The 12,542-nt window shown below is 45.1% G+C and overlaps 1 protein-coding gene across 2 annotated transcripts; it reads left to right on the top strand.

Moving 5' to 3' along the window:
- The first annotated feature begins 777 nt into the window (after positions 1-777).
- Positions 778-12,452, top strand: srms (src-related kinase lacking C-terminal regulatory tyrosine and N-terminal myristylation sites). 2 transcript variants are annotated; one of them, XM_058050880.1, is made up of 8 exons: positions 778-1,562; positions 6,149-6,270; positions 6,451-6,617; positions 7,670-7,817; positions 7,933-8,091; positions 9,286-9,418; positions 9,796-9,952; positions 11,586-11,733. In XM_058050880.1, exons 1-7 carry the CDS (start codon positions 1,189-1,191, stop codon positions 9,923-9,925), a joined length of 1,233 nt encoding a protein of 410 aa, XP_057906863.1. In that variant the 5' UTR covers positions 778-1,188; the 3' UTR covers positions 9,926-9,952; positions 11,586-11,733. The 2 variants fall into 2 exon arrangements, with proteins under 2 accessions (XP_057906863.1, XP_057906862.1); XM_058050879.1 differs by having other exon boundaries at positions 780-1,562; positions 9,237-9,418; positions 11,586-12,452.
- Positions 12,453-12,542: the final 90 nt, after the last annotated feature.

Below are 12,542 nucleotides of genomic sequence, written 5' to 3' on the forward strand. Positions count from 1 at the left end.
AGTGTGGCTGGGTCTGGATCTCCTGAATTCGACGATGATCTTTTTTGTTTTGTCAACATTCAGGACCAGGTTGTTCGCCTTGCACCAATCCACCAGGTGTTTCACTTCCTCCCTGTTAGCCAATTTGTTGTTGTCCTGAATGAGGCCCACAACTGTTGTGTCGGCCGCGTACTTCAGGATGTGGTTGCTGCTGTATCTGGGGCGACAGTCATGGTTCATCAGGGTAAACATCTCTGGGGTGAGCGGTGTTCAGGGATATGACACCGGATGTGTTGTTGCCCACTCTGACATACTGGGTTCTATCTGTGAGGAAGTCAAGCAGCCAGTTGCACTGGGAGGTCTTGAGGCCCAGCGGCTCCAACTTGCATACCAGGTCTCCATCTGGATCATCTGGATGATTGTGTTGAATGCTGAGCTGAAGTCCAGGAACAGCATCCGTGTTTCTCTTAATATAAACTAATAACTCCAAATCAAGACCTCTCGGTTGATACATTTGATTTTCATTTATCAGGTTTGTGTGCTTTTGTTATCAGCACATTCAACTATGGAAAGAACAAAGTATTTCATAAAATATTTTATTCATTAAGATTTACTACAACATGTTATTTAGTGTTCCCTTTATTTTTTTTTAGCAGCGTATATAATACAATACAAATCTAAAACAGTCTAATAAATACCTGTATTTTGACTCGTGTGAATAAATAAGATGCTCAAAATATTAAAACAGTTTCGTAAATGTCATTACCTTTTAAAGGTCGCTATGTTTAGTGCAGCGCACGGGCGCCCCTAGTGGGCAAAGAAATCAAGTAACCTTGCTGCACGTGCTGCAGACTCGTTTTTTTTTGTTTGTTTTTTTGGTTTTATTAATACTAGCACGTCATGTGATATGAAAGCAGACGCTCGTGCGCCTAGTCCTTGCCGCGCTTTTTCAACACCACTAGGACCAGGACTAAAGCCAGGACCAGCACAATTTAGAAGCATCTACCTAGATGTCCTCCACTTCCGCATTCTCCAGGCCGCCGTGCCAGCCGCTTCCATGATCTCAGCAGGAAACCAGGAACCGGTCGATCCGGTTGATCAGGAGCTCGCTGGCGGGCCGGAACAATGCTCTCCGGCCTTAGAGGAGAGGAGCGCGGCGGGGCGGCTCGTCCTGTGCTGCCGGCGGACGGAGGACGGAGTTGATCCGGCATGGAGGGCTGCTGCCGCTCTTGCATGCCGTGCCTGAGGCGCCTCTGGGATTGCATCTGGCCCGACGTCCACTACCCGAACCTCCCCGACCATGTGATCGCCAACCGGGCAGCGCAGGGAGCTGAGATCCGGACTGTGTCGGGCGACATCCGCGTCCCGTCGCCCAAAAAGAGGCCGGTCCAGTTGTACGCCGCGCTCTTCGACTTCGAGGCCCGCAGCGACGACGAACTGACGGTTCGGGAGGGTGACAAGCTGTCGGTTCTGGAGCAGCGGGGTGACTACGTGCTTGCCAAGAAGCTGACTGGGTCTCTCCAGTCCGGACTCATTCCTGCCAGCTATGTGGCGGTCCTGCAGGACGAGTTCGCCAAACACAAGTGAGTGCTGGTCCTGGTCCAGACCTCTTTGGGTCTAGATCTAGTGGAAACACGACCAAAACCACTATCACCTGTTGTGGTACATTGATAAACCTAAACAGAATAACAATAATAGTCACGTGGCTAGTAAGAATAGATGTGATATTCCATTTTATTTAGAAAGGGCCAATATTTGACGTGTAAATATGAGATTGGAGCTAATGGCTAACACGTTCAAAAACAGTACTCAAAATACCAATATTCAAATATAATATCCATACCAAAGGCGCGTACCGCCTTAATTTCATCTATGTGTCGCACACGTACATACAATTAAAGTCCCACCAATGCTGACCAATGAGGATGGCCATTTTCATCCTCAAGCAGCCATCTTTTCAAGCCCTCATCAATGATGCTGGTGTTGCCGCTTCCCGTATGTTCACAGGGGGTTGTTATCCTGGTTGAACATGCCCCATAGGATCGACAGTGCAGTGTCCAGAAGGGCTTTGCATGTTCAATACGACGGCAACATTCGTATTTCAGGCGTGTGCCATTTCACTCATAGTGATAATAATAATGACAGACGGTGTCCCATTGGGGGTTCTGGGTGTACGCCCTTGGTGGCACGCTACTAGGTGCCATTCGGTTCTTGTACAGCCATAGCAGGAGCCTGGTTCGCATTGGCAGCACTGAGTTGAGCCAGTTCCCTGGCCTCTCACTGATTCTGTTAAAGTTTGTGGACAGGCGCATCAATGGCATCAATGGGGTCCACTTTTGGGGATGATCGGCGCAGCATAATGTGGTCGCTGTACTGGACCAACTGGGCCTGTGTTCCCACCCTCACATACAGCAGCTTTGGGTTGTCATTGAAACAATGACATTGCCGATACAAGCGGCCCAAACGAGTTTCTCCCCTAGGGTGGCTGAGATTGGTGCTCTGTCTTGGTGCTCTCCTCGGTCGAGGAGCTTCACATCAAGAGGAGAGAGTTGAGCTGACATAGGCGTCCAGTCTGGATGCTTCCAGGACATCTCCCTGGTGAGAGGTAGCGGACATGCCGGCTGGAGGGAGCCCCAGGGCAGACCTAGGACATGCTGGGGAGATGATGTCTCTCACAGCAGCTTTGGTGTCTTCTTAGTGGAACTGGAAGAGGTGGCCGTAGTTGTAGTGGTGATGATGAGGCGTGTCTAGCAGCTACAGTAGCTTGATGCCAGCTTCTATGGAGATGAGGCATGTTTAGCAGCTACAGTAGCTTGATGCCAGCTTCTATGGCGATGAGGCGTGTTTAGCAGCTAGCTTGATGGTAGCTTCTCTGGAGATGAGGTGTGTTTAGCAGCTAGCTTGATGCTAGCTTCTATGGAGATGAGATGAGGCGTGTTTAGCAGTTAGCTTGATGCTAGCTTCTATGGAGATGAGGCATGTTTAGCAGAGAGCTTGACGTTAGCTTCTATGGAGATGAGGCGTGTTTAGCAGCTAGCTTGACGCTAGCTTCTGTGGAGATGAGGCGTGTTTAGCAGCTAGCTTGATGCTAGTGTCTATGGAGATGAGGCATGTTTAGCAGCCAGCTTGATGCTAGCTTCTATGGAGATGAGACATGTTTAGCAGCTAGCATGATGCTAGCTTCTATTGAGATGAGGCGTGTTTAGCAGCCAGCTTGATGCTAGCTTCTATGGAGATGAGGCGTGTTTAGCAGCTAGCTTGACGCTAGCTTCTATTGAGATGAGGCGTGTTTAGCAGCTAGCTTGATGCTGGCTTCTATGGAGATGAGGCGTGTTTAGCAGCTAGCTTGATGCTAGCTTCTATGGAGATGAGGCATGTTTAGCAGCTAGCTTGACGCTAGCTTCTGTGGAGATGAGGCGTGTTTAGCAGAGAGCTTGACGTTAGCTTCTATGGAGATGAGGCGTGTTTAGCAGCTAGCTTGACGCTAGTGTCTATGGAGATGAGGCATGTGTAGCAGCCAGCTTGATGCTAGCTTCTATGGAGATGAGACATGTTTAGCAGCCAGCTTGATGCTAGCTTCTATGGAGATGAGGCGTGTTTAGCAGCTAGCATGACGCTAGCTTCTGTGGAGATGAGGCGTGTTTAGCAGCTAGCTTGATGCTAGCTTCTATGGAGATGAGGCGTGTTTAGCAGCTAGCTTGACGCTAGCTTCTATTGAGATGAGGCATGTTTAGCAGCTAGCTTGATGCTAGCTTCTATGTAGATGAGGCGTGTTTAGCAGCTAGATTAATGCTGGCTGCTATGGAGATGAGGCGTGTTTAGCAGCTAGCTTCTATGGAGATGAGGCGTGTTTAGCTGCAACTTAAGCTTGATGCTAGCGTCTATGGAGATGAGGATTGGTTAGTAGCTTGCTTTAGCCTAAGGAGCAGCAACTAGCTTAAGTCTTATAGCTATTGGGTGATGTTTAGTAGCATACTAACTAGCTAATAAGCACCAAACAAATGGTGAGGCTTTCTTTCTGCGGCATTTCTTCCCAAATTTCATTATCAAATCAAATGAAACCCAAATGAATGTAAATGTTCCAAATCAACACACAGACAGAAACGTTTGCTAGCAATGGACGAGCAGGGAGCGATCCAAGGTTTTCACACTGCTGCTTTGTTTATGCTAACCTGGCTCTTATTTTGGGTATCTCCCAGAACCGGTTGACTGACTTTATCAGTGATATTATCACTGCTTACTACCTTTTGTCAGCAGCTAAAATGTGCTGACAAACGGGAGTAAAGAAGACAGACTACCCTAATTATTTCCTGGTGGGAAACACCTATAATGATGATATGGATGAGACAGTTGAAAAAGTTCAATAACTACTTTGTCAATATTGGTCCCAAACTAGAAGAAGGAATTCCGAAACAAAGGACAAGCGAGGAAAGGAATGAAACAATAGAAAGGAATGCTAATTCTATGTTTCTGACAGATGTAAAGCAAATTGTAAAGCAAAAACATCAACTGATTGTAATGGAATCGAAATGGACACTATAAAAACGGTAGTCAACGAGATCGTAGAACCACTGATGTACATCAGCAATTTATCTTTTCAGACCGGAAGATTTCCCCAAGAAATGAAAACAGCAACGGTTGTTCCAATTTTTTAAAATGGTGACAAACACCAATTTACTATCGGCCAGTCTCCTTACTACCACAATTCTCCACAATTATTGAGAAGCTATTCAACAACAGGCTGGATAAATTTATTAATGCAAATGAATTACTATCAGAAAGTCAGTATGGATACAGAGCTAACATTTCTACCTCCATGCCACTGATTAAAATTAGGTAGGAAATGACTAACGCTATAGATCAAAGGAAGTGTGCAGCCGCAGTATTCATGGATCTGACTTTGATACAATCAATCAAATCATCAATCATGACATCCTAATAACTAAATTAGAAAGGTACGGAATAAGAGGATTAGTTCTGAACTGGGTCAAAAGCTACTTAGCTGACAGGAAGCAATACGTAAAGCTAGGAGAAGACACATCTGCAAGTTCATATATTACGTGCGGAGTTCCACAGGGGTCAATACTGGGACCAAAACTGTTCAACTTGTACATCAATGATATCTCCAAAGTCACAAAAGACTTAAAGCTGGTATTATTTGCGGATGATACCACTGCTTTTTGTTCTGGAAGGAATACAGACAAAATCATTAGAAAGGTCAGAGAAGAAATGGTCACACTAAAAAGATGGTTTGATGATAATAGATTGTCCTAAAATCATGCTGTTAGGTAACAGCAGAAAGGACACGTACCAGCAAATACAAATAGACGGTGTAGACATTGAAAGGGTGAAGGAAAATAAATTTCTGGTGATCACAATAGATGAAAATATGAGCTGGAAACCTCATATTACAAATATACAACATAAGGTGGCCAGAAATATTTCAATATTGAACAAAGCAAAATGTGTTCTCAATCAGAAATCACTCCACACTCTTTATTGCTCTCTGGTTCTACCATATCTTACTTATTGTGTGGAAATATGGGCTAATAACTATAAAAGCAATCTTCACTCGCTAAATGTACTGCAAAAAAGGGTAGTAAGGATAATTGGCTAAGAACATACTAACTCCTTATTTATAAAATCACAAATACTTAAACTTGCTGATATAGTTAATCTTCAAACAGCTAAAGAGTCTTGAACCAGTCATGATGTGCTATACATATCACTATATTGACAGTTACTATGGTACCCATTATGGCATTGTATGGTCAAATCACCTTCAAATCACCCTCAAATAAATAACTTTTTTTTAAAACTTAAATTATATTAGGAAAGCAGGAAGTGAACAAATGTAACAGTTACTGATTGTAAAAGTACCAGATGGAGGGGTAGGATTTAATAAGCTTTGCTTCTTCCTACTCCTTTTGGACATGTGGAACTGTGAACTGATTATGGGATGCACTGAATTGTAATCTGATGCATGTTCAAATGAAATCAAACCATTACCATAAAGTTGTTTTAGTTTCAATGAAACCTGAGAGACACGCCCACTGATCACTAAGGCGATATGTCTTCAACTAAGCAGACCAGTTTTATGTTCACGTTCTTCACTTGTCATTGTGTGTGTGTTACTTGGTTCTAAAGAGGGCGTGGCTTGTGTTTGCAGGTGGTACTATGGCAACATCAACCGCGTCAAAGCGGAGAAGCTGCTGCTGGCCTCCCAAAACAAAGATGGCTCCTTCCTGGTGCGCATCAGCGAGAGTCACAGCGACGAGTACACCATCTCAGGTGACCGACGCACCCTTGTGTTGGCATCCTGTGTTAGTGCAGACGCTAGTTACAACTGTAGTAGCATGTGTGCAGCTCTTTAGCTAAAGAAGCTAAGCTAAGTGTAGCAGTAGTCATGCTCAGGCCAAGCGGCTAGCTGTTTTATTTCCCAAAGTGATGGCATCCATGGTCCTCTTCCAGCCCGGAGCGAGGGCAAGGTGTTCCACTTCCGCATCCAGCGCTCAACCATCGGCGCCTACTTTGTGTCGGACAAGATCTCCTTCGGCACGCTTGGTGAGCTGGTGTCGTACTACCAGAAGAACCCTCGCAGTCTGGGCGTGATGCTGGAGGAGGCCTGTGCTCAGCAGGTAAGACGCACCTGAAGCACACTCATTGTCATCGTTTGTGATGGCTTCCTGTCTGAGTAACTCACATCTCACCTCAAAACTAACCCTGACTTATCTCCGATGGAGGCCTGCCGCTCTCTACAGTTGAGTAATAAAAGGCCCTGGGTGACTACTTAGCAGGAGCTTGTCTTCTATTTATTTATATCTTTCATTTACATTTCACGACTTCAGTCCTTCTATATTTTTGTTAGTAGTTTTTTTGATGTGCTGAAATGAAATGAAGCCAAAGAAACGGGTCTAAAGGTGCTAGTTGGAATGTCAGCTAATTTATTCAATTGTCCATTCATTTGGAAAAAGAAATGCATGAATACGATGACATATCATTATTTGAAATATTGTATTGAACCAATGTATTCATTTTCTTTTTTTGTTGTTTTCCCCCACAAATGTCACTCATTTCAGATTTTTTTTTGCTCTTGTATTATTATTATTCCTAGTAGCCTTTACTTTTTTAAATTTTGATTTTTGGGTGCCAAAATGAAATGTTGAAAAAATGAATTAATATATTAATGTAATTATGAAAATGTTTGAATTGTCAATATAACTGTTTTTGCAACCAAGCCGCACAGCTCTATTTATTTCATGACCTGCTTGATGAGGTTTGTCCTTGGAAGAGGTGGCTGACAGGATCTATGTGCTGATTGGTGCCCATACAGCAAATGTAATCCCAGTAGGAATCCATGTATTTAATGATGACACAGAAAGAACCCCGTAGGTGTGGACTATGTGTCTTACTCATGTTCTTCATATTTCATTTATGATGGAAGATTCAATGATGGTCTTATGTCAACATTTCAGTTCGTTTGTCTTTCATTTCAACATGATGTGATGCACGTGTGTGTGTGTGTGTGTGTATCCCGCTGTTATACTTTGTATCACTTTGTTGACAGCAATAAATGTTTCAAACGTCTCGCTTGTCGTCTTGTTCATGACAATGTCTTCATCATAAGAATCCTGAGACATGCTGACAAGCCCAAACGATGCCCACCCTGACATGTTTGTGTTGTGTGCAGAGGGAGCTGTACGACATGGAGCCTTGGGAGAGGCCGCGGGAGGAGTTCAAGCTGCACAAGAAGCTGGGGGAGGGGCACTTTGGAGAAGTGTGGGAGGCTGTGTGGACCACCACGAACAAGAAAGTGGCCATCAAGATGCTGAAACAAGGTAGACTTCATTGACCGCACCTAACTTCCTATGTGTGATCTTCTTCGCCTCTTCATTCTTTGATACTGACGGCACGTATGTGGAGGGTTTAAATGTGATCCCTGTGCTTCCTCAGAGGACACCAAGCAGGATGAGTTTGTGAAGGAGGTCCAGGCACTGAAGAGCCTCCACCACCCTAAACTCATCCAGCTGCTGGCCATGTGCTCGCGAGGTGAACCCGTCTACATCGTCACCGAGCTGATGACCAAAGGAAGCCTCAAGTCCTACCTGGCCTGTAAGTGACAACCCTCAACACAATCTCTTGTGAATGCAGCCGTTACTTAACAACCTCTCCTGACCACCACGTCTCAGCTCTTTTCAACGCAATCCCACCATGGCTTCTTTTTAGATTAGTGAAAAAAAGAATACAACTGTACAAACTGTTCAAGTTTTGCTTGAATTTAGACACAAGAAATGAAGTGACGCACGCATTTGCTCCTCTGATTGTGGCTTGTCCTGGCACAGTCAGGCTATAGTGTTTTTGTATCCTTGTTGAACCATAGAGTCATTTACAGCTAGCGATCATACAACAGGAAACAGGCAGTCCTGCATGAAGGAGATTGGTTGACTGGTCTACAGCCAATCACAATGCAGAAGACACTGGGCGTGTTCTCCCTTAGCCAATCAGGATGAGATAGTTGAGATGAACTAGTCATGGCACACACACAGCACAGATAGATCACAATAATACACCACAAGGACACAGAACACAAAGCACATCCATATGCTATTCAAAAATATGCAAAATTGCACTTTTAAAAATTCAGTAAAAGTAGAACCGCAATGTAGCGAGGGGTGTGTCTCTTAGCAAAAGTCAAGACACTCCAAATGAGAGTGATGTGCATGACATCCTGTTTAGTGATTACTCAATAAGGGTGTCACAAAAAACCCTTCTGATTACCACCCTAGTTTAAACCGTGCAAACTTTGATGATCCTGCCTCTTAAAAGCATCGGAATTGAGAATCGTTCAAATTCAAACGATGCCAATCCCAATTGGCAAAACCTCTGAACGCAAGCTCATAATTTGCTGTGAGTACAACCTCTTAACACAAGTGCTTCTTATTTCTGAACACAGTCGCTTATTGCAAACTCCTGTCCTCCAACCTCAAAACGCCTTCTCTAGTGGTGTGCTGGAAACTGTGTCTTACACCTGATGGCTTTGAGCTATGAGGTTCCCAAAGGGTCAGTCCCAGGCCTTTATGAAGTGATTTCACCCTTGTAAGCCCCTTCGATGACCTTGTGGACGACTGGTGCTCTGTGAATAAACTTGCCCTAAAGCCACCACTTCCGAACACAACTGCTTCTTAATTCTGAATGCAACCTCCGCTTCATGGCGTTACCTCTTCCCGACACAACCAGCTCCTCTATTGTCTGTGTAGCCGCTGAAGGCCAGGTGCTGACCTCGGCACATCTCATCTACATGGGCAGCCAGGTGGCGGAGGGCATGGCCTACCTCGAGGATAGGAACATCGTCCACAGAGACTTGGCGGCCCGCAACATTCTGGTGGGAGACGACCTGGTCTGCAAGGTGGCCGACTTTGGACTGGCTCGCATTATTAAGGTGAGCGCACACTAAATGAAGTCATCAGAAGGTGTCTGTTTTTTGTCCACTGGGTGTCAGTGTTGGGTAATTCTAGATGGCTTCCTGTCCGGACACAAAAGAGCTGCTTCCCCGACATCACATGACTCATGATGAGCCATTAATTAGTCACCGCTTTAAAGTAGTTTCTTCTTTCGAAACACCCCTTGACAACCTGACAAAGCAGTGATGTGACCACGCCCGCCTTTCTGTGGTGGGAAATGTACAAGAAATATTATTTATCTATGTAGAAACATTATGGTTTGTGGAGGAAAACAGCATGTTGGTTCAAACTCTGGCCGTCATTAAGTCACGTGTGATCTGCCGCTGACTGCTCTCCCTGCATCGCCGTCCTCCAGGACAGCGTGTACACGGCCAGTCGCACCACCAAGATACCCGTGCGGTGGACGGCGCCCGAGGCCGCCATTCACCAGAAGTTCTCCGTCAAATCGGACGTGTGGTCGTTCGGCGTGCTGCTCTACGAGATGATGTCGCGTGGGAAAATGCCCTACGAAGGTAACCTGTGGCGTCTGTACGAATGTGATCTGAGGTTGACGGGCAGTGTACACTTGCATATTCATATTCATATTCACAGTGTGCTCAAGCACATCGTTAGTAGCGTAGCATAGCGATTCACGCATGCCATAATGTTACTTCCTAAATGTAAGAACCACTTCCTGCATCTTGGCATGATTGAGAAAGCAAAGCAGGTCATTATCACCATCGTGACTTTAAAAAGAATTTTCCAGAAATAGAAAGTCGCCAAACAGGAAAATGAAGCTGAGAATTTACAAGATCATCACTGAATGAAAGCCATTCCACATTTTTGAGACGGTCAATTTTTCTTTCATTACCACAGCATTCTGGGACTCCTGGCTGGACATGTTTTCAGGCTCGTATTAGCATTCTTACAAGTGTAACAAAGACGTTCAGCACTGTTGGTGGTAATGGAACTAGAAAGGCTGATGGTGACAATGCCTTGTCGCTATCATGGAACAGTGTTTAGCAGACATTCAGTAAACAAGACACGACTTACGCTGTTCTGTGTCAACTTTGATATTGTTACTTGGGGGGGGGGGTACCGCCAGAATAGCATCCTTTTTCAAGACGAATGCTTCTTGTAAAGTTGTTCCTTCATAACAGTCATCATTGATCATGATCACTGCAAAAAACAGAACTGGAGGTGGGCATCCATCCGTCTCTGCTTCTCTGTACTGGCTTAGTCCATTTTTGTCTTACAGTATCACTCAGATACTGTGAACATCCAGCAGCAACACAATATTTTGGCATGGATGAAAAATGTACTGAATCAAACGTTGGTTTCCTCCTGCTTTAGCTGAGAGGTGTCGCCCCGAGCACATCACCTCAGGAAATTATTCTTAAAGGGGACTTATTTTGCTCATCTATTGAGATGCGGACTCCTATAGAGCAGCTCCACATGATATCCCGCACAGAAAGCTTTCTAGATCTTATAGATCCTGCACCGCCTTCTGCAGCGGTTCCACGGATCTCCTATTCCACCCACGGCCCGCCTCCGTGTACGCCCACTCCACTGTGATTGGTCACACTCCCAAGCGCTCCCAAGGACTTCCAGATGCATAGGTCCGCGTTTACCGAGTGCAGGCAATCTGCAGCCCACATAAGGAAGTCCGGAACGCATTGATGTCCAGAGAACTCTGCGTTGGAGCATGCAGAGCCATCCCAAACTTCTGCCAAGGCTGACTTCCTAATGCGCAAACCTCACTAGATCACTAGATTTGGCATGGTTTAACACGATGGTACAACATGGTGACCACATTTACAGGTCAGAAAAGTGGAAGAAGCATCTTGGGTCCCCTTTCAATTTAGCATTGTGTTGTGGGAATTTTTTTTTTTTTTTGTAATTTTGCAACCTTATTGTAAGATTAGGAAACTTTATTCTTGAGTATAGGCTTTTGCTCTCCAAAAACAATCTATTTTTTCCCATTTTGTAACCTTATTGTTGTAGGATTAGGATGTTTTCAACTTTTCTTCCACAAAATATCATTTTTGTCTTGTATAACAACTTCCTTCTTGTCAAATTCGGACTTTATTCTCTTTTTCATGAGATGAGTTCATGGTGCTATATGCTCTAAGGATCTCCACAAAAACAGCATTGTGTCCTTCTCAGGCAAAAACAACAAGCAAGTGTTAGATCTGCTGTCTTCCGGCTCTCGCCTGGCGTGTCCCACCAGATGTCCTCACAACATCTACCGCATCATGAAGGACTGCTGGGAGGCCGACCCGTCCAAGAGGCCATCCTTCCACGCGCTGCACAGCCAGCTGGACTCCATCTACGCTCGCATTTACTTCAAGACCATTGAGGTGTGATGATGTGGACGATGTGGACGATGAGGACATGATGGCCGCCTGGCCTGTGGCCACCGCACAAGGAAGTGATGTCAGAACGTAGCGGCCTGTTGAGATACGCTCTGCAAAGCAGGAAGAAGGACACTGAGTCCTTTTTGACTTTGGAAGTTACCACCAAGGAGGCGGGACAACACCTGAGCAAGGTGTGTCAGCAACTTCCAACCTGACGACTTTCTCTTAATGCCGTGATGACTCCATGTCACTTATGGCCACGCTCCACAAGGTGGTGCTTTGTGCAATAATGAGCCACATTAGCTTAGCTTGCCCATCCCAGTAATGAAGTATCAGAGTAGTAGCATTTTTGACACGAACTTAATCACTTTAAGTGTTTGGACTCTCTAACCGAGGCATGCGCTGGTGTCTACCAGAACCGGGCCTGCTAGTGTGGCTAAATACTGCTAGCCGAGCACCAAGTATTACCGTTTTCACAAAGTCTTCCAGCATCCTCCGGCAGAGGGCGCCTTGTTTACACCCCGCACACGGTACTGCATAACATGGTAGCATCACAACAACAGTCTTTTTTTAATAGGGTTGGGAGGGCAGAGGGTGCAGCCCGCAATTTGAGATAAACGAGGAGGAAATGAGCCATAAACCTGACAATAAAAAAGTTATTTTCCACGCATTTTAAGCACTGTGTGTACACATGTGCTTGTCTTTGTGCTGAATCGAGCCCTTCAAAATAACACACCCTATTTATGCCTAGTGTTATGGTACACAG

Source organism: Doryrhamphus excisus, chromosome 16, assembly GCF_030265055.1.
Source record: "Doryrhamphus excisus isolate RoL2022-K1 chromosome 16, RoL_Dexc_1.0, whole genome shotgun sequence".
NCBI classification, from domain to species: Eukaryota; Metazoa; Chordata; class Actinopteri; order Syngnathiformes; family Syngnathidae; genus Doryrhamphus; species Doryrhamphus excisus.